At 41.0% G+C, this 21,397-nt stretch overlaps 2 protein-coding genes across 9 annotated transcripts in view; one reads left to right on the top strand and one right to left on the bottom strand.

Annotated features, from left to right (window-relative positions):
- The window catches only part of PPP1R12B (protein phosphatase 1 regulatory subunit 12B), a 216,497-nt gene that overhangs the window by 163,317 nt on the left and 31,783 nt on the right, over nt 1–21,397 (top strand). The window contains exon 1 of one of the 8 annotated variants that reach the window (XM_027609988.2): nt 7,335–8,290. The exons of the other annotated variants lie outside the window; for them this stretch is intronic. Within the exon in view, the coding sequence (XP_027465789.1) occupies nt 8,189–8,290 (102 nt within the window). The 5' untranslated portion in view covers nt 7,335–8,188. Of the gene's footprint in view, nt 1–7,334; nt 8,291–21,397 lie in introns of those variants that run through there. 8 annotated transcript variants of the gene reach the window in all.
- Nucleotides 1,911–6,922, bottom strand: LOC113932010 (ubiquitin-conjugating enzyme E2 variant 1-like). The gene is made up of 2 exons (XM_035721995.1): nt 6,906–6,922; nt 1,911–2,220 (listed from the first exon to the last, which is right to left on the bottom strand). Exons 1-2 carry the CDS (start codon nt 6,920–6,922, stop codon nt 1,911–1,913), a joined length of 327 nt encoding a protein of 108 aa, XP_035577888.1.

The following is a 21,397-nucleotide window of genomic DNA, read 5'->3' as shown; positions in this document are numbered from 1 at the left end:
TTGCATGGAGTAAGGACTTAATAGTGTTAGATGGATTGGTGGAAGAAAAGTATCAGTTGATGATTAAAAATAAAAATATTTTCAGGACACCTGGGTAGCTTGGTTAAGTGTCTGCATTCAGCTCAGGTCATGATCGCAGGGTTGGGTCCTGGGATCGAGTCCCGCCTCAGGCTCCTTGCTCAGTGGGGAGCCTGCTTCTCCCTCTGCGTGGCATTCCCCCTGCTTGTGCTCTGTCTCTCTGACAAATAAATAAAATCTTTAAAAAATAATTAAGTAAATAAGTAAATAAATAAATTTTCTTTTGTCCTTATATTCATAAACGGGGCTGAAAATGATTGCTCTATTTCAAACTCTTAGTTCCAAAAGGAGGAACAGGGATCTTAAAACTATTTATAGTTCTTAATTGTTAATATTTGACTCATTACCTTCTTCCCTAAATCTAAACTAAAATACTGTATATTGTGGCTACTCAGAAGTTTATAAACTAAGCTACCAAAAAAATTGATTTGCAGGAAGCAGCATAAAAATTTTTGAAAGACAGGGCACCTGGGTTGCTCAGATGGTTAAGTGTCTGCCTTCAGCTCAGGTCATGATCCTCAGGTCCTGGGATTGAGTCCCACATCGGGCTCCCTCATCAGCGGGGAGTCTGCTTATTCCTCTCCCACTGCTGTTCCCCCTGCTTGTGCTCTCTTGCGCTCTCTGTCAAATAAATAAAATCTTTAAAAAAAATTTTTTTTTTTGAGAGACTAGGTAATGTCTGCCAATTTAACAATGTCCTTTAGGCTTTGAAGACCTGTGGTTTAGAAGCCATGCTTACTTTCCAAGAGGAACTTTCCTATGCTTTTTTTTTTTTTTTTAAGAGAGCACAAGCAGGGGGAGGGGCAGAGGAGAGAGAGAAGCAGACCCCGGTCCTGCAGAGCGGGGAGCCCTCCATGGGGCTCGATTCCAGGACCCTGGGATCATGACTTGAGCCAAAGGCAGACGCTTGACTGACTAAACCACCCAGGTGCCCCTACTTTTGCTATATTTGATGAAATGGGTGATGAGAAAGGATTCTTTTGGCACTATGCCAAAAATAGAATTTTAAGAGATCACAGTTTTAGATGATTGAGCTTCAGGTTTGGGGCCCCATCAGTAAAGTCTAGGCCTAATGTTTCTGACTACAGTTATACAGCATTTATTTATTGACTTAAACATCTCATAGTTTAGGCTCAGTTCTGACTTTCACAAGTGCTAATAGAGAGGGTCTTTTCTGATCCCTTTAGCCAAAAGCACTTCAGAACTTAATTCTGTTATTGTATTTCCTTTTTTGTAACAAAAGAACTTGAAAGGTATAGATAAGGGACCATTTGAGATTGTGAAACCCCTCTGAGATCATTTTAATTTTAAAAGTAATTAATTCCAAGAGATTAGATTTTCTGTGATTTATAGGATGATAAAATAAAGCTTCTATGGGTTTTACAATCTAATAGAATTATGAGGTTTATTTTTAGTAGTTGTTCATAGTTGATATATCATTTTGCAGGTATATCCACCCCCTTCATATGCACGCACATCCACTTATATTTGTATACTCTGCCCTCAGGAATTTTGAAAAATTAGTTTGGCTCTGAACCAAAGAGCAAATTATGTTCTTTCTAGCTGGCTTTTGTTTCACCTGTGTCTTCACATTCTGTCTGTCCTTATATACTCTTTTGTTGTTGTTGTTGTTATAGCACAACTTATATATTTCAAATGGACAAAAAATTAGTATCGTTTACAGTATCTTAAGATAAATTGCCTTTGAATGGGGGCTTCCTTTCCAGTACTTTGAGGTCTACAAGACGTATCTAGAAAATGTACTACTGTGGAAAATGACTGCTTAAATCGAATGGGGGGGAGGGGGGAGGGCCTGTGGTTTCTCTTTTTGATTAATTGCTGTAACACTGTCCTTCAGGCGGCTGAGGGAGTTTCATGTTTTCTTTAGACATCATTAGGCGCCGGAGCTCTTGCAGGACAACTTTGATGCTATATGAATTCTGCCATTTTGCTAGCACTGATATGGCTCTTGGGTCCACCACTCCATTAGAACTATTAACTCCATTCATATTAATTTTTGTTACAAATCTTACAAAGGGGGGTGCTTCTGGGTATTTAGGTCCACATTCTATTTTAAGGCTGTATATTCGGTTTTCAGAAATTGTCCGAGCCCGTGATGGCTGCCATCTTGCGTCGCTGTCGCTGGAAGACCGGCCCCTTCTTCCTGTCCTTATATACTCTTAATCCTTGCCCTATTCAGAATCTTTACCAGATGAAGTTTTTAAGAAAATGTTTTCATCTATCCTGGATAAATATCAGGACCCCTTCTGCAGGCTCCTAGTCTGTATGGAATAGCAAATACAGCAAGCAGAGTATCTAAATTTTTTTTTTCTGTGAACTTAATAATACCATGTTTGATACCCAAAATGTAATATGCTTACAAATTCTAACTACAGTTTTCCTCTTCATATGGTAATGGACACTGCTGATCTTGAGTATTGGTTTATTGGGGGAAAGGGAGAACCATGTTCTTCAACTGAAAAAAAAAAGAGTTGGAATTCCAAACATGCCTTTTGGAGACGAGAGTCAACAGTCGACAGTCGACAGTCGACAGTCGTGGTGTACTGGTTCCTCTAGTTAAAGCCCTTTAGTGACATTCAAGGAATCTCCATTCATGCCTCAGACCAACAAAGGATTTGCAGGGTGCATTCGGGTAGTTTGTTTGTATGGTGAAACTCTGACAGTTAGACACTAGAGATGATTCTGGGAATTTAATCAACCATAAGAAAATCATTCTTTGGTGTTTGTCCACCAAATCCTACCAAAAAAGAAAATTTTGCATAGTAAGTAGGGACTTTTTGTAGTATTTTCAGATTTTACTGATCAAGCAATATAATATTGGGTCAGATTTAGTTGAGAGCACATATCTTCTGCCAGTTTGATAATTCAGGGATGAGAAAACTATCCTCCTCTCATGCCAAGTAGAAACTACTCTTTCTCTTCTCCCCAGAGAAGGACTTGTACTAGCTCTTTGTTCTTTGCTTTCAAACTTTTTTGACCATGACTCACAGTAAGAAATGCATTTTACACTGTGACCCAGTATATAGATGTGTTCTAACAGAAACAACGGTTCCATGAAAGCATACCCTTACTCTCTGTGTAATGTACTCTGACATTTGCTATTCTGTTTCACTTTTTATTGACCTGGTTGTGAACCACTAAATTGATTCATGACCACCTAATGAATCTTAGTTCATTGTGCCTTTAGCCCAAGTGATTGCTTACTGCCATTAAAAAAACAATTCTTTGGTGAACACAAAATCTTAATTATATCTGTAATGAGAGACTGTCTTTTGAAAGATATTTGGGGTTAAAAGAAGTTACCTCATTTGCCCCCATTTCCCACCCTTGTAATATGAAAGAACTGGGTGAGTTTTTTTAACTTTTTATTTTGAAACAATTTCAAACTTACAGAAATATTTTAAGAATAGTACAGGGGTGCCTGGTTGGCTCGGTCGATTAAGCATCTGATTTCAGCTCAGGTCATGATCTCAGGGTCCTGGGATGGAGCCCTGTGTTGGGCTCCCTGCTCAGCCAGGAGTCTACTTGTCCCTCTGTCCCTCCCCCCACTCATGCTCACTCTCTCTCAAATAAATAAAATCTAAAAAAAAAAAAAGAATAGTACAAAGACCCTTGTATAGTTTTCACCCAGAGGCCACATTCAAATTTCACCGGTTGTCCCAATAATGTTCTTTGTAGCAGAAGGATCCGGTACAGGATCACACATTAAACCTGATTCTCATGTGTCTCTAGTTTGGTCTTTCCTTGCCTTTTGTGACCTTGGGTTGTTTGTTTTTGTTTTGTTTTGTTTTGTTTTAATATTTTATTTATTTATTTGACAGAGAAAGTACACAAGCAGGGAGAGAGGGAGAAGCAGGCTCCCTGCTTAGTGGGGAGCGTGATGCAGGGGCTCGATCCCAGGGCCCTGGGATCATGACGTGAGCTGAAGGCAGAGGCTTAACTGACTGAGCCACCCAGGCGCCCTGACCTTGGTATTTTTTAAGATAACAGGCCTGTCATGTATGTCCCTCAGTTTGGGCCCAGTGTTTACTCATAAGTATACCCAATTTATGCATTTTTTATTTATTTTTTAAAGATTTTATTTATTTATTTGAGGAGAGAGAATGAGAGATAGAGAGCACGAGAGGGAAGAGGGTCAGAGGGAGAAGCAGACTCCCTGCTGAGCAGGGAGCCCGATGTGGGACTCGATCCCGGGACTCCAGGATCATGACCTGAGCCGAAGGCAGTCGCTTAACCAACTGAGCCACCCAGGTGCCCAATTTATGCATTTTTTAGTGTCGCAGAAGTGATCCTTTGCTCTTCTCGTTGTGCCTTAACAGTTTGTCCCACTACTGGTAGTGTTGAGCTTTGATCACTTGATTAAGATAATATCTGCTAGGTTTCTCCACAGTAAAGCGTCCTTTTCCTCGTTTGTGATTAATAAGTATTTTATGAGGCAATACTTTTGAGATTATGTAAAATCCAGTTCCTCATCCTATTTTTATCTACTAGCTTTGGTATCCACTAATGTTCCTTTCTTGGATTGATTTTATGTTGATGTTTGCCAAGTAGTGATTTTTCTGATTTCATTACTCCTTCTACTTTTATTAGTAGGCATTTTATTGTAAGGAAGAACTTTCTCTTGTTTCTTTTTTTCATTCATTTATATTAATGTGTGCTCATGGGTTCCTATTTTGTTCTATGGGTTATAACTTTTCACGATCATTATTTATTTTGATGCTCAGATTGTTTCAGGTTTGGCTTTTTAAGCAGGTCTCCATGTCCTTTTGTCATGTTCCCATTATTGTTAAAGTGCTTCCTTACTTTCTGACACAAGAGACCAAGGTTTGTTTTCTATCCCTGCCCCAACTCTGGAATTAGTTATTTCTCCAGGGAGCCCTGTTCCTTTTAATGGACAGTGGCACATAGAAGCAATGGTCTGGGCACTAGGTGTGCAAAATGCTGCTGGAGTGTTGCTCTTCCCACGTCTCTCAGTGCACAGAGCTAGGAAATACATATAGAGATGCTTTACTTAGACACACGTGCACACGCACATTCTTACATCTTTAGTTATTTATGTCTGTATATATTGAAAATCACTAGTTCACACTGATACCTTTGATCCTGAGTATCACAAGGTTTATCCTAGGTTTCCCTATTTTCTTATTTATACCTGCCTTCTCCAGCATGGAGAAACCTAGCTCCCATTACCCTCAATATGTTTGTTTATTTGCTCAACCCCCCTGTATAAAGCCAATCCCCTAATTAGACTAGGTTACTGCCTCTTGGTATTGAGAGGATCAGATGAGATAATGTATGTTAAAACACTTTTTTTTCCTAAGATTTTATTTATTTATTTGAGAGACAGAATGAGCAAGAGAGTACGAGCAGGGGGTGGGGGGCTGAGGCAGAGGGAGAAGCAGGCTCTCAACTGAGTCGGGAGCCCGATGCGGGGCTCAAGCCCAGGACTCTGGGATCACGACCCAAGCCGAAGGCAGATGCCCAACCGACTGAGCCACCCTCGTGCCCCAAAACACTTTAAAATATAAAAAAGTTTACCACTGCCTAGAAGTAGGTATAAAAAAGAAGCAAAAATAGACAAGAATAATAGTTGGGAGTAGTAGACTTTTACATTTCCTCTTCAGTTGCCAGTGAGTAATGAAATCGCTGTATAAATCTTACAGAAACAGGTCAGGGAACCGACTGATCATACTTGTTCTTGCCATGTCTTTGAGGAATAATGTAACCTGGTGACTTTCATTCTGGAGAGTGAAAAAGTATCCCTCCTAATCCTTCCCTAGACAATCGTGCTTGCTATGGGAACGTTACTGTTTAGGTTTACGTCCATATTTCTTTTCTTTTCTTTTTTAAAGATTTTTATTTATTTATTTATTTATTTATTTATTTATTTATTTGACAGAGAGAGACACAGCGAGAGAGGGAACACAAGCAGGGGGAGCGGGAGAGGGAGAAGCAGGCTTCCTGCGGAGCAGGGAGCCCGATGTGGGGCTCGATCCCAGGACCCTGGGATCATGACCTGAGCTGAAGGCAGACGCTTAACCGACTGAGCCACCCAGGCGCCCCGTCAATGTTTCTTTTCTGAGTGAAAAGATCTAATAAAGAAAAACTCACTCTTACCAGATGAGATTAACTATATAAGTAGGATCTAAAACATAAGATTCATAAATCCGAATTCCCAAAATAATTGGCCTTTCAGACACAGTATAGTTCTGTGAGACTTGCTCCCCAATAAAACCTGAGTCTAGTTTCCCGATGACACTGGATTAATTGTGGTGGAATTGATCGGTCTTCTTAAGTTTTTTAGATTGGGAATGAAGTAAGACCTCTTAATAAACCCTTGTCAACCGGTATCCCTCAGACCAACCCCCAAGTAGCTGATCACTTCCCTTCATTTAATTTCACAAAATAGGTCGTAAAAATAAAGAAGATGTCAAGATAATTAGGGGAAAAAAGAGTGGCATGCTGGGAAGATTTGAAGGAAAAAGTATAAATTTCGTGTAGGAAAAGGAAGGGCAGGATAGAGTTTCCAAGAGCTCAGAGAGAAGTGAGTTGTTACTTTGGGGCTAAACTCATTGGCTTAGAAAGCATTTGGCCTAGAAATGTTGGATAGGGTAGTGATGACAACAGAGTGCAAAAGATTAAATTTGAGATGTTTCAAGGCCAAATCCAAAAACCTTCAACACTAAGCAAATAAATTCCTTTCTTTTTAACTCTTAATTGTCCCTGTGGGTTATTCAGTCCTGTCGTCTTGCATTTCCGCTCCTGTCTCTGCTTTCTTTCTTCATTTCTGACCCTTTTCCCCTTACCTGTACCCCTTTCCCATCTTGTTCTTCCCTGATTATGGCATTTTAGAAAACTCTGGTAAGCTGTATACTCAGAGACTCAGCCGTTAAAGTCTCTAATGTACAGAGAGATTCCTTTGCAGTGGGCCAAAGTTTCAATTTGCTGGGCTTCCTTGTGGTGCGGCAGGAATGACCTGTCATTCAAGTGGAACATAAAGGGCCTGAAGGTGCTTTGACTGATGTGTCTGTCAGGGCTTTGTTACTTAATAGATCCAGAAGTTGAAAAGTCCCCATTCTCATATTTAGCGAACGGTTCAGAGAAATTCAGCCGTTGAAACTGCTGCTTATTACTCTAACTGAAGCAGTGGATACCAGAAGGTTTGGTGGGTTTTGCCCCTGAGCATGTCCCCGAAGAGCCTCCCTTTATTCCTAGAAGCTGGCAGGCTTTCTTTTCCTCCTGCAAGTGGCAACCCGAATTCTGAGTTGAAAGTGAATCTTTGCCCTTGGCTCTTCTCCAGCATTCCTCGCTGAGCGAATAGGGATTTGGAATGTCAGAAAATAGAAGAGGGGAGGGGAAAAGATGTGTGTATGACTGTGAGTGTTTGTATGTAAAAGCAGCTTCGTCTGGGAGGACTTAGGGAAACTTCACTTCCTCAGATGGCTTCCTTCTCATAAACTCTTGGTTCCTTATTTGTATTTTTTTGTTTTTGTTTTTTGTTTTTTTTTTTTAAGTTGTTTAACCTGAATTTATCACAGCAGTTCTAAACCCCTTCCAGCCCAGTGGAGTCAAGCTAAGGAAAGACAGCATGATTTCCAGAGGATTTCTGTTTCTTCCCTCTGGATAAAGTGACGGTAGTTCGTCCCAGGCTCGTCTCCGGCGGGATCCAAAGTCGTCTTTCCTCTGGGATTTAATCCAGTGTCATCGGGAAACTAGACTCAGGTTTTATTGGGGAGCAAGTCTCACTAAGAAGTGTCCTTTTGGGAGAATCAAGGACTCGATCTAGGCATAAAAGGTGTGGCTCAGCACAATACCCTCCATCGTAAGCTACCAGTCCCGAGCACTTGTGGTTGAAGCTGGACTGAAAATATTGATGGAACACGCCTCTCAGATTCTGTTTAACTGTGGACTGGTTCAGAGTGCAAGACTATAATTTACAGGGTGGCTTTTATCCTTTATTTAGTTCTCTCCAAAGTCTTCTTGCATCAAGTCAAAAGGAGAGATTCTGTGAGGGTAACCTGCAAGGGCAGTTTCCCAACTTTGCCTGAAGAATCCAGTGGTTGAGTGTCTATCTACATCCTGAGGAACCATGTCCTCTTTATATACCCGAAGTAAAGAATTCACTCGGAATAGGAAATCTCAGTCTGATTCTCCCCCAGCATCTCCCTCCCCGACTGCCAAGACACTCCGAGTAAGCAGCATTTTATTTACGTATGTTCATAGTTGTGTCAAAGGTGGAGAATGTGTATGTAACTTGGGGAGTCAGGTTTGGAGCAAAGGCATTTCAGAGCATATGGGAATTGGTAGAGGAAAAAAGAAAATTTGAAAGTAAAGACCCTGTTAGCTTTTCTGCAGGAGGTTATGGTTCATAATACTTACTGTAGTCTTAAGTAAAAGCAGACTTAAATATGTCAGACTACAATTTCTGTCTTAGCTTTTAACTGTCAGTTGTAAGATTTTAGAGTCCTTGTCTTTATATCTTACAGGCGTTTCTTAATTTCTGTGGCTATTTTTAGTTGCTCCCTTTCCTGTTTTTTTTTTTGTTTTGTTTTGGTTTTTTGGTGGGTCAGTACTATGTTTCTAGAGAAAAATCTCCCAAATGGCCATGAAACTATATACATTAAACTTCAGTTATGTGGAAGTTCCTCATGAACGTTTGTGCAGGAGTGTATGTGAGAAAGAGTATGCCCTTGCCTGTTTTATGTGTCCGTTGAGTGATAGCGAGAAAAAATGAAATGAGCAAGTAGTTATGGACACTCAGAGTCTTTCCTACTCCTCAGTCACCATCAGGAAGTTCCATGCTTATAAACTCAGAGAAAGAACTCCTAGCTATTGACAACCAGCTGTATGGAAGTGTTTGTAATATCCTAAGCAGATCCACTTGAGTTTTTTTCTCGAGTGTATGTTTCTGTAGAAGCGATTTGCATCTGATTTAGTGTCTTCCTCTGTAAGAAACTGACACAAGCAAGGACTGCTACCAATAGCAAGCGATGGAAGCCCCGATGGGCATATTAGGTAGTAGGCAAGGTAGCAGTTCCTTCTTAGGGAACAAGATTGTGCTCTACTGTATGTACAGAATAGCAAATATGATGGTCATAGCTTCCTTATTTGGGGAACTGTGGGGGAAGAATCTGCAAGAAACCTGAATTGACTAGTGCATTTCTGAGTTATTTTATATTCATTTTCAGTGTCTTTCTCATGGGATAAATTATCATGGAGTGGCATTTGCTATGTGACATGTTGGTCTAGGACATCAGCTAGGGATGTTTAGTCACCAGAATACCAAAAGGATTTTGTTATAAAGCTATTTCATTCATGACTTCTTTTGGTGAAAGGACTGAGAGGCTCCAGTGTATATGTCACCATTGTTGAGTTCCAGGAGAGTTTCATAGGCTGCTGCCTTTCTTTTCTAAGGAGCCGTAGAGTGTGGGGCACCAGGGTGGCTCAGTCGGTTGAGTGTCCACTTCAGGTTTCAGCTCAGGGTCGTGGGATCGAGCCCTGCGTTGGGCTCCGTACTGAGCATGAAGCCTGCTTGGGATTCTCTCTCCTTCTCCCTGTGCCCTGCCCTGTTCACACGTGCACACTCTCCCTCCCTCTCTGTCTCCCTCTCTCTCTCAATTAATTAATTATTAAAAATAAAAGGGACTGTAAACATATACTTATTAAAAAAAAAAAAAAAGCAGCAGCAGCCACAGAGTGCTTCCCCCTCAGCAGCTGTTGGGTACTTTTTGGTGGCTCCCAATTGAGGTCCACAAAATGGAGCACTTTTAGTTCAGTAGTGTTTCCCTTTGTTCCCGTCCCTCTTATCAAACTCAGCAGTATCTTTAGTGTAAAGAGCCCATTGTTAACATTTGTTCACTACTGTAACCACAGTTCCCGGAGCAATGTGTGATACCTCATGAGCATTCAACAAAATCTGTTTAGTGACACACACGCCTTTTCCCTTTCTGTTTGAAACCCATTTCTTCTTTACAGTTAAGTACTACTTTCTTCTTGTCACAGTCCTAATGGCTGTCATCCCCCCTTTCCACCCTCATTCCATCATCCCCCCATCCCTGACTTTTTAGACAGAGGTCATTGTGGGAGAGAATTTGAAAATTTGGATTACAGGAAACCAGCACATGGATGGCCTTAATAAGAGACTGCTTCCCAATTTTAGTGGTCAGTGGCTGTGGATTCCCATAATAGCATCCACTTACTGTAACCAACTTCCAGGTCCGCATAGCCTTAGGCTCTACTTTAAAGAGTTGATTTTTGTATATCATTCATGTTCTATTATATTGCTTGTGCCTTTACTATCTGAGAGAGTGAAAGATATGCAAGACTAATTTGGAGGCTGTTGACACTCTGAATGGGTTATAAAACTAAGATCTATCTGTTAAGATTCCCCTGTAGCCTAGTTTCCTCTCATGTCCTAACTAATTAGGGTGCTGCTTACAAACTGTTTTTTTTTTTTTTAAGATTTTTATTTATTTATTTGACAGAGAGCACAAGTAGGCAGAGAGGCAGGCAGAGGGGGAGGGAGAAGCAGGCTCCCTTGCCGAGCAGGGAGCCCGACGTGGGGCTCGATCCCAGGACCCGGGATCATGACCTGAGCCTAAGGCAGCCGCTTAACCGACTGAGCCACCCAGGCACCCCACAGATGGTTTTGAATGCTATGACCGTCCCTCTTCTCACTCCGTATGTGGTGGCAGTGTTGCGCTCATATGCCTTCTGATGCCCGGTTATTTAACTGGCTGCTGCTTCACCTGCATTACCTCATTTAACCCCCAGCTACCCTGGAAAGTGGGTGTTGCTATCACCATTTTACCTATGAGGAAACCGAGATACATGGAAGAGAAGTGGCTTACCCACATCACTCAGCTAGTAAGCAGCAGAGCCTGGTATCTCTGGCTCCAAAACCCATATTTATCCACAACAGTGATTTCATACCAAATACACTGGAAGGTTAAGGACATTCTAGGGTCAAAGATGACAGTTAGAAGCTTGGGTAGCTGTGGGAATCCAAAGTTCAGGCAACTTTGATTTCAGGAAACTGAAATTGCAGGCAGGAGGAAGGCAGTGTCTACAGACCAACAGAGGGAATTGACAGGCTCTGCTGAATCTCCCATGCCTGATTCTCAAATCCTAGTCAGAGCATATGAAACCGTGGATCCCACAGAGCCTGAGACCTTATGGGCTACAGGTCTTCATATTTCAGAGGCAGAAATACTTGAGTAAAGATGCTGGGACATGTCTGTGTGCATCTCAGAGTTACAATCAGAACACCTCTTTCTCTCTCCTCATGCAAACTTGTGCACATTCGGTTTTCTGCTAAAAGTTGCACAAAGAGGTGTAGCCTCTGAAGCCAACATTCTTCAAAACAAATGATTGAAATTTTGAGCCAGTGTATAAATATTTAATTTTCTTCTTACTGTTGGTGAAGAGGCTAAATATTAAATGGTTCCATATAAGGAAAATGCTCTCAAAGGGAATTTTTAAATAAAGGCTATTCACATGGGGAGCATATTTTGGACACCTTGCTCTTAGCCAGATGTTCAAGAAGCAGTGTGGGCAAACTAAACTGTAACTCAAACAGGTATAATTTTTAACTTGAGAAAACAAACAGCAGGATGATTTATCAGTCCTGGAAAACTGAAACTATCTTATCAGACCTTTACTTTTCAACTCTCAACAGCTTCTGATACTTTTAACGTTACATAATTCAATGTTTCTGTACTCAGTAAACTAGGGCCCTTCTTAATAATATAAAAATGTAATGCTGGCCTAGAGATTGTACAACTAGCATCCTCCCTAATGAAAAATCACTTATATAGGGAATAGTATGTCTTACCAGCTCAGATTTTACTTTCTCTAGTTTGTATGTCAAAAATAGTATTTTTCATTCTCGGAACACAAAATTACACTGTTAAACGTTTTTAAAAATATACCCCTCTTGGGGCACCTGGGTGGCTCAGTCGTTAAGCGTCTGCCTTTGGCTCAGGTCATGATCCCGGGGTCCTGGGATTGAGCCCCGCATCGGGCTCCCTGCTCAGCGGGAAGCCTGCTTCTCCCTCTCCCACTCCTCCTGCTTGTGTTCCCGCTCTCATCTTCTCTCTCTCTGTCAAATAAATAAATAAAATCTTTAAAAATACACCCCTCTCTTTCCATAAGGAAAATATTCATCATCCATTCTTTTAGTATCCGCACCCCCCGATCCTCCACTAAAGTGGCTATTCTGGGGCGCCTGGGTGGCTCAGTCTGTTAGGCATCTGCCTTTGGCTCAGGTCAGGATTCCAGGGTCCTGGGATCGAGCTCCATGTCAGGCTCCCTGCTTGGCGGGGTGTCTGCTTCTCCCTTCTCCCTCTGCCGCTCCCCCTGCTTGTGTGCACTCTCTCTCTCTCGCTCACTCTCTCTCTCTCAAATAAATAAATAAAATCTTTTTTATTTTTATTTTTTTAAGATTTTTATGTATTTGACAGAGCACAAGCAGAGGGAGAGAGAGGGAGAAGCAGGCTCCCTGCTGAGCAAGGAGCCCGATGTGGGACTCAATCCCAGGACCTTGGGATCCTGACCTGGGCCAAAGGCAGCCGCTTAACCAACTGAGCCACCCAGGCGTCCCAGATAAAATCTTTTTTAAAAAATAAAATGATTATTCTAAGTGGTATGCTCTTAGTATTTGCTGTTTTGGTCTCTGTTGACCCTGAATAGTGAAATAATTTTAAACAAGTCTTTTGGCTTTCACACTAGATTCACACTAGTCCAACATCTCTTTTGTCTCTAAAATTCGTGGAGCTCCCTGAGTAACAGATCTACTCATCTCTGATTTTTTTACTCAGGGAAAGCAAAACAGCTTCCAGATTCAATCAGATTACTTTCTTCTCTTTTTTTTAAGATTATTATTTATTTATTAGAGAGAGCAAGCGCGCACGCATGCGTGCATAAGCAGGGGTGGGGGGCAAAGGGAGAGGGAGGAGCAGACTCCCTGATGAGCTCAGAGCCTGCCACAGGACTCCAAGCAGGCCTCCACAAGGGGCTCAATCCCAGGACCCTGGGATCATGACCTGAGCCAAAGTCAGACACTTAACCGTCTAAGCCACCCTGGTACCCCAGTTCACTCAAATTTCTAATGGGAACCATACCAGGTATTTATGTATGAGAATTTGAAGGCTTAGCCTCTGTTCTCACACTCTGAAGCAACTACATGAGGTGCTGGGTTCACACAATTAGTAGAAAAAGTTCCTTTTGATGTAATTTTCTAACGCTGAAAAAAAATAATTCTGAACTACAAATACATTAGACACTTCTAGTTCTTGTTTTTTACTCACTGTTTATATTATCGGGTCTCAAGTATATTAATTCTTTTAACTTAGAAATTAGTCAATTTAGATGGTTTAGCAGGTCTAAATCACCTTGAAAACAAGAGCCAGGTAATCATTTGTCAATGCTCTCAAATTATTATTTGCTAATTTAACAAAACATTTTTCAATACAGGTATATCCAAAGATGATAAAATACTAAAGAATGCCCACATTGTAGGGCTTAGTTGATATTTATTATATTGAATAGTCTTGAAGTAAGTAGGTCATCAGCTGAACTCTGGGAATCTCTTAATTAGACAGATTTTCATTGAATTGGTTGGTTTTTACAATAGGATTGGACCTGCATCTATAAAACAAGGTCAGTAGCATTTCCCATTTAATCTGGATTGCTATTCCTTCAGGATTTATATCTCAGCTGAAAATATGGAGATTTTTCGTAAGGTTTTTCACCCCAGCCATTAATATCAATAAAGGGAACAATTAACCAACTTGTTTTGTTTTATAACCAGCTCTACAAACTAATCAGAGAACATTTGATGAACAAGTGAGTGATAAAGGATTGCTGCTTTCACAAGACCTTGTCTGTGTGGCCGCTCAGGTTAACAGGCTCCGCTCTTCCTCTTAGCCTCCCAGACTGTCAGTATTGACAGTCATTCTTTGCATGTCCTTTCTGTTCTCCTGTGGCAAACACCAAACAGTTCTTTAGTGTATTATCTTATCCTTTCTACCTCTCATACTGCATGTGGGCACTACCAATCTGGAATTCATTTTTCGCTTTGCTTTATAATCCATTGTCACGGAATGAGAAACATTTGTCTGGGTGAATAAGGCTAATTAATGGTGCAATCTATTAACCACTTTTTCTTCCTAATGAAAACCACTAGCGTATCTGTTTTCTTTTTTAATTCCACTCAAGAAAAGTCAATAGCAGTAATTCTATAACCCAAGGAATCTCCTAAGCAAGAGTAGTAGAACCTGTAGAAACAAAAGCAGTTCCCCCATTTGGAATCTTAGATAGATAGTGGACTAGTTAACCCATGTTCTACATAAAGCTGGATGAGATGGCATCTGAAGTCATGGTTTTTCAACCAGAGAGACTGGGAGTTTTGAAGGCATCAGTTCCTTTCGTGGAGTTTCCATGACAACACAGAAATGCAAGCCATGTCCTATCCTTGGCTGTCCACAATTTTCTGGTTCCATGATAAATGTTTATCAAGGCCACCTACTCTATTTTGAATCTTCCCACCATTAACATTCCTTGAGCATCTGCTATGCAATAGGCCCTATCCTGGACACTGGAATTCAGAAATGATGGATATAGTCCCTGCCTTCAAGGAACTGACAGTCTAACTGGGGAGATAAAAAAGAAAATCAAGTCCAGGGTGTTTTTTGTTTTAGGAGATCAGTCAAGTGTAAATGCCAGATGCTTAATAAGAGACCAATAGAAGATCGGTGGTCAAAGAAGGAGGAAATTATATTACAAAAGTGGGAAAAAATATATGAGAAAGTATAGGATTATTTTGAGAGCTGCAGATCAGTGTGGCTAGAACAAAAGATATATTTAGCAGTATGATAGGAAGTGAAACTGGAGACATAGCAAGAGCCAGGTCATATGGGGCTTAGTATGTCATTCTGAGGATTTGGGGAGTTATCCTGTAGGATAAAGGATTAAAAAGTTGAAGTAAAGTTGCTGTGATCAGAATTGCTTATTTGAGAGATATTTCTGGCATCTCTGGAGGTTGGATTGTAGAGGGAGGGTCTGGAGGTTAAGTCCATTGACCCGAATGCTATACTCCAGGTGAGAAAGGATAAGGGCCTGAACAGAGACATTCTCCAGGCAGAACAAAGAAGCATTCAGCTATTTAGAAGGTAAAATTGACAAGAACTGGGAATTGATAGAATGGGGGTAAGGACGAACCTGTGAGAGGGCAGAGTCAAGGATGACTCCCAGGTCTCTGGTCTAGGTGGCTCAGTAGAAGATGGCTTGACAAAACTTAGTTGGCATATGCAGGAGGGAAAAAAAAGGGCATGAAGTGGGGGAAATGATTTCACTTTTGGGTATGTTGAGTTAGAGGTTTGGAACATTCAGGTAGTGATATCCAGGAAAAATTTGGTCTAAAGCTCAGGAGAAAATTATGGGCTGAAAACATTGATATTTATGACTAAGTCATGGGAGTGGTGAGCTTGTCTGAGGAGTAGATGTAGCATAAGGAAAGAGCTGAGAATAAAACCTTGGGGTGGGGCAGGTAGTAACAACGTGTGGCTTCTTCCCATCATTTTTCCTATTCAGTTAACTGCGCAGAAAGCAAAAGGTCTTATATATTGTTTGTTTGTTTGGAGGTATTGTAGTCAACTATGTTACAGTGATAAGCTTTAGTTCCCAAAGAATCCAGAAATTTAGGTCATCAGTTTAGGGTTCTAGTTTTATTTTCTGTATATAATCAGCTATGCGAGCTGGGGTGGTTTTTCAAATTTGAAAAAGCTCCCAACTTATTCAGCATTGTTTTTTACTTCTCTATCTCAATCATAATATTTGTGTGAACAGACAACTAATTATCATCAGAAGACCCAAGGGAAGCAATTGGAGTTGGCTTTCATCTGCCTTTTGTTCTTTTTTAGCCCTTTTTCTCTTCTTAACCTGTTTATTATGCAGTGAGTGGCAGTTATCCACAACTGGGGGATTAGTTCTCATCACAGCCAGTCTTTGGTTACACAATGCAGGGAGTTCTACCAATGCAATGATTAGATAAAGATACTAAAAGTGTGTCTGGACTTTAACCTTTATGGCTCATTATGAAAACATTTTCATATAGGAGTTTTTATACCTTTGTGTTTATTAACTTCATATGGTTGGTTATCTGGGAGAGAGTATAACTATCCAGAAAGTAAAATAATGACCTTAAATGTCTGTAGGTTAGAAAGGGTAAGTAGGAATTAGACTGGATTATCAAAATCTACAATAATCAAAACCCTTTACTTGAGTGCCAAGGAATTTGTTTGAGCTTATTATTCTTGCAGCCAGCAAGCATTGGCAGAGCCAAAGGACCAAAGAGGAATGGGAGAGAGAATAGAAAAACAGAGAAAACTGTAGTAATATCAATACCTAACGTTTATAGAACATTTGCTATATGCCAGGTACAGTCCCAAGCACTTACATTTATTTTCTCATTTAGTGTTTTTGATAACATTATACACTGGGTACCATTTCCCCTACTTTACTGATGAGAACACTGAGGCAGAGAGAAGTTAAATAACTGTGGCCCTAACAAGGTCCCAACTTGTGCCAGACTTCTTACAAGTCACTCATGATAGTATCATTCTTCATGACCGCCTAGTTTCAAACTCCAGACTGATGAACCCGTTAGGCCTGTTCTTTCCATGAAGCCTTGCTGAAGATCTCTAGTCAGTATTGGTCGCTCTCTTTTCTGCTTTTTTATTTGCTGTATGTAGCAGAAAGTCTAGTGTTTGATCCCTTTCTTGCATCACTGCCTCATTGTTTTATGGATATGCTTATCTTTCCTCCCCAAAGAGGAGCTCTTTGACATCAGAGAACCATGTCTTAGATTCTGCACTTATCTATTTTATTCCTCTAAGTATCACTGACAGAGCTGGGCACACAAAGGCATTTAATATAAATACAAGGAATGAACACTGTTGCCTAATTAAGATCTGATCTCTCTGTTCCTATCCCATTTGGCCACCTGGAAAGGAGTCAAAGGCCACACACTAGAAAACCCTATTTCTGGATTGAAGGCCAACCATAGGTCTTCCCAGGACAATTCAGATACCTGTTTATTGCAGTTTCCTAGTGCATCTATAGCTCTAAAATATGTAAGTTAATATTTTGGCCTCTGTGGGGACAGAAAGAGAAGAGGCTAAGAGCAGAGGGAGTCCCTGACCTTCTGTGGGACCTACTTAGAAGTAAAATGGTTTACCTTATGTTATTTAGGTTCCCAAGTATTTCCTCTTGAAATGTGAGGTCTGGAGAGCCTCACTAACCCCTTTGCAAAGGTTTTGATTCATAGCCTAGTCCAAATTTAAAATAACTGCTGCCCAAGCAGGCTGTTATACAATGACATTTACCATGTAAAAAAAAAAAAAAATCCATCTTTTCCCAGGCTTTGGGAATGGAGAACTTAATGCCTAAAAGAGGTGTTAGTGTGGTTAGTAATAGCATCTATTGAAGAGTGTTTTTTTAAAAAAAAGATTAATTTATTTGAGAGAGAGAGAGAGAGAGCGAGTGCAAGCCAGGGTGGGGGGCAGAGGGAGAAGCAGACTCCCCACTGAGCAGGGAGCCTGACCGGGGGTCCTGGGATCATGACCTGAGCCAAAGGCAGACGCTTAATGCTTAACCGACTGAACCACTCAGGCGGCCCTCTACTGAAAAGCCTTAACAGAGGAGTGGGATGAGATCTGGAAGCTGACTTAGACTTCTAAATGTATGACTTCTTATATGCAGTACCTAACAGTATTTGGGGAGGGAGGGGGGAAGAGATGATTAGACTTCTTTACTCATGTGTTCACTAAGCCTTGCTCTTTTGAATTCTCTGAGTGTATTTCATGTGCTACCATAGTTTCAGGTGTCTGGGCACAGCAGTGAGGACCTAAAACTCTGAGCTCTTTGGAAAGTAAAAATATGTGTTAAATGTGAGAAATGTGACCCACCTGTTAGAGTCACAAGTTTTAGAGCTACTTATTCTCATTGGTCATTTTCCTCATCTGTGGTGTGCAGCATGTGAAAGGTTGGACAGAGAATGTGCCTGAGCCTGCAGATATATTCATGGTTCATAACAGTTTATGAGTTATCTTAAATATAAAATGGCTTGCCTTGGATATTTTAGGGAGGTCTTAGTATATGTATACATTTCCTTCTATAGTAAGTGTGATTTGTGAGTTCTAAAAAATTGAGAAATTCTTCAGTAGCTAGGAATATCCACAAAGAAAAGGTACAGGCCTGCATAGAAAATAAGAACTGTAAAATTCCAATATTCAGGTAGCATGATGTATAGATACAAAAAAGAGGTCTAGTTCTATAATTTAATAAACAATGATTTATCTTTTAAAAGATAGTGAGATGTCTAGGATAATGTGAGGTGGCATTACATCATCTCAATTCTACATACAATATTAAATTGACTGGATAGTGACAATCTGACAATGATACTTCTCAGAAATATTTATGTTATAGGGGCGCCTGGGTGGCTCAGTAGGTTAGGCGTCTGCCTACGGCTCAGGTCATGATCCCAGGGTCCTGGGGTCGAGCCCTGCATCGGGCTCCCTGCTCTGCAGGAAGTCTGCTCTCCCTCTCCCACCCCCCCCTGCTTGTGTTCCCTCTCTCGCTGTCTCTCTCTCTGTGTCAAATAAATAAATAAAATCTTTTTTAAAAATAAAAATACATTAAATAAATAAAGAGGGATCCTTGTGGTAGTTGGGACTCTAAAATGGCTCCCCCGTGATGTCCTGGCCTAATCTCCAGAGCCCAGAAATATGATGAGATAGTTCCCCTCTGATTATGTTATGTGGCACAATTCCCCTTAAGACAGGGAGATTTTTCTGGGTGGGCTTGATCTAATCAGATGACCCCTTAAAAGCAGAGAGCTTTCTTGGCTGATGACAGAGGGGAAACCAGAGAAAAGTGAAGATGAAAAGGACTTGGTGTGCTGTTGTTGGCTTGAAGATGGAAGGGGCCATGTGGGAAGGAATGTGGGCACCTCGAGGAGCAGTGAGCAGCCACCAGCTGACAGCCAGCAAGGAAGTGGCGATCGAAGACCTACAGCCACAAGAAACTGGATTCTGCCAACACCCTGAATGGTCTTAAAAGCAGATTCTTCCCCCAGAGCCTCCGGATAGGAGCCCAGCCAGCAGACACCTTGATTTCTGCCCAGTGAGAACATGAGCAGGGAACCCAGTAGAGCTGTGCTAGACTTCTGACCTGCCAAAACTGTGAAATAATAAATGGATGTTTTAAGCCACTACATTTTATTATGATTTGTCACGGCAGCAATAGAAAATGCAATTGAAATTTTTTATGATATTGAGGAAATACTAATTTTTTAGATGTGGAGAAAAAAACCTGATAGAGACCTCATCATCACTATCCTCTACTGTCACACCTTACGTAAATCTTAAGTTTTTATTCCACCCCTGTGTATTTTTCCAAATTGTGCAGGATCCCCAAGTATATTACTAGAACAGTATAGACTCAGAAAGATCCCTTTCAAAGCTAGACCAGTAGCCTCTCCTTTCACTTTCTCAAGAGTCCCATCTGTTTGAGTTGTAAAGGTATTCTTCCCTTAAGGCAGAAAGCTGGGAAACCTTCGTCTCTCTCAGACATAAGTAGGAACCGAGAATGATTCTTAAACTCAAGAAGTTACAGAATTATATTATTGTCAGTTAGCTCCGATAATGAGTAGATTTGCAGTGGCCCTCCAGATCGGAAAGGTCCGTGTTGCTTGCAGCCACACTCCCATCATTGACCTGTTCATCCCCAGTCATTAATCTGAGAACACTGAAGGGAAAGGCTGGTTCTCTGTGGGCCATCCCAGAATAGCTCAAATTGTTTCCCCTGGCTCAGCTAGTGCACAAAAACATGATATAAAATGTTCTTTCTGCTTAGTCCCTTTCAGGGGAAATGTAAATAGGAGATTTTTTCCCATCACTGTGGGGTCAGGCCCTAACTCCAAAGGAACATAAGTTAAACCCCGTTCAGTCTTGGCAATAGACATGTGACTTGGTCTCATTCCTTTCCCTTGGGCCCAGCTTTCCAGAGCCACAATTTTATTTTAAACTTGGACAAAGGAGTTTGGTTTTAATTACGTGCCGTCCTGAACTCCTGATAACTTTTAAGTTAAAAGCTTTTGTGGGGATTTTTCTAAGCCAGTTTCTGGTGTTTTGAGAGCCCTACACATTTCACAAATCAAAACCGGCCTGGTTCCTGTCCCTTTCCAGGATTGCCATCTAAATTAATGACGATCTTCACTCTGTTCTTTTATTAGAAACAGGTCCCAACCAATGAGATTATTATGGGAGAATTTCAAGAGGCATGAAAGGAGAGAGCCTGCTTCTTGGTTTTGGAGCACTTTTTGAAACTATGGCCTAACTAGCTAATCATTCTTTTTATCTCTGTTTTCTGTGTTCATACTGGTTTCTGAACAGCTTTTAGTCTCTTCCCCTCCAGGCTCTCATTCACAGTACCTAGTGCCCCCAGTTGGGCCGTAAAAGCTGTGAAAGTAATTCCTTCTATGAATGCTTTTTATCTAGTTCAGACACACCGAAGAGTCGCCTTAATGGCCATCATTCATTTGTCTTCAGTAAAAGGTAGAGGAACGATCTTTAACTAAAACACTTAGAGAAGTTCCTTCTCCAACTTCCTGACTAGAGCATGTAACATAATATGTGTGTGTGTTAACCTGCAAATAGGGTAGAATACTCATGCCTTCTCTAAAATATTTGATGTCATCATGTACAGGTAAGCTCTTCAGACCCTATTGAAGGAGTAGAATAAAAGTAACTGTTCTGTTTTTAAAAGTGAGAGCCCAGGGGGCGCCTGGGTGGATCAGGTGGTTAATCATCGGACTCCTGATTTTCGCCTCAGGTCATGATCTCAGGGTCCTGAGATCAAGGTCCGCGTTGGGCTCTGTGCTCAGTCCGCAGTCTGCTTGTCCCTCTCCCTCTGCTCCTCCCTTTGCTCTCTCTCTCTCTCTCTCATAAAAAAATAAAAGACAATAAAAATAAAAATAAATAAATAAATAAAGATCTTTTTTAAAAAATACAAATAAATAAAAGAGAGACCCAGCAGAGAAAGATAGGGCTATTGCCAGAACAACGGTAAGAGGAACTCACATTCCTAGCTTCCAGAAGATCCTAGATTTGGCTGGGGTCCCTGAGCCCTCTGTTGTAGGGCTTCTCCTTATTTGCTGCCCACTAGGCTGACTTCTTAGAATCTTCTCTTGGAAAACCTTCAGTGTTCATTTCCCTAGCCTGTGTTCTGCTTGCCT

This window comes from Zalophus californianus, chromosome 10, assembly GCF_009762305.2.
Source record: "Zalophus californianus isolate mZalCal1 chromosome 10, mZalCal1.pri.v2, whole genome shotgun sequence".
NCBI classification, from domain to species: domain Eukaryota; kingdom Metazoa; phylum Chordata; class Mammalia; order Carnivora; family Otariidae; genus Zalophus; species Zalophus californianus.
Note: the sequence above shows the minus strand (reverse complement) of the source record. Positions and strands in the feature narration are given on the sequence as shown.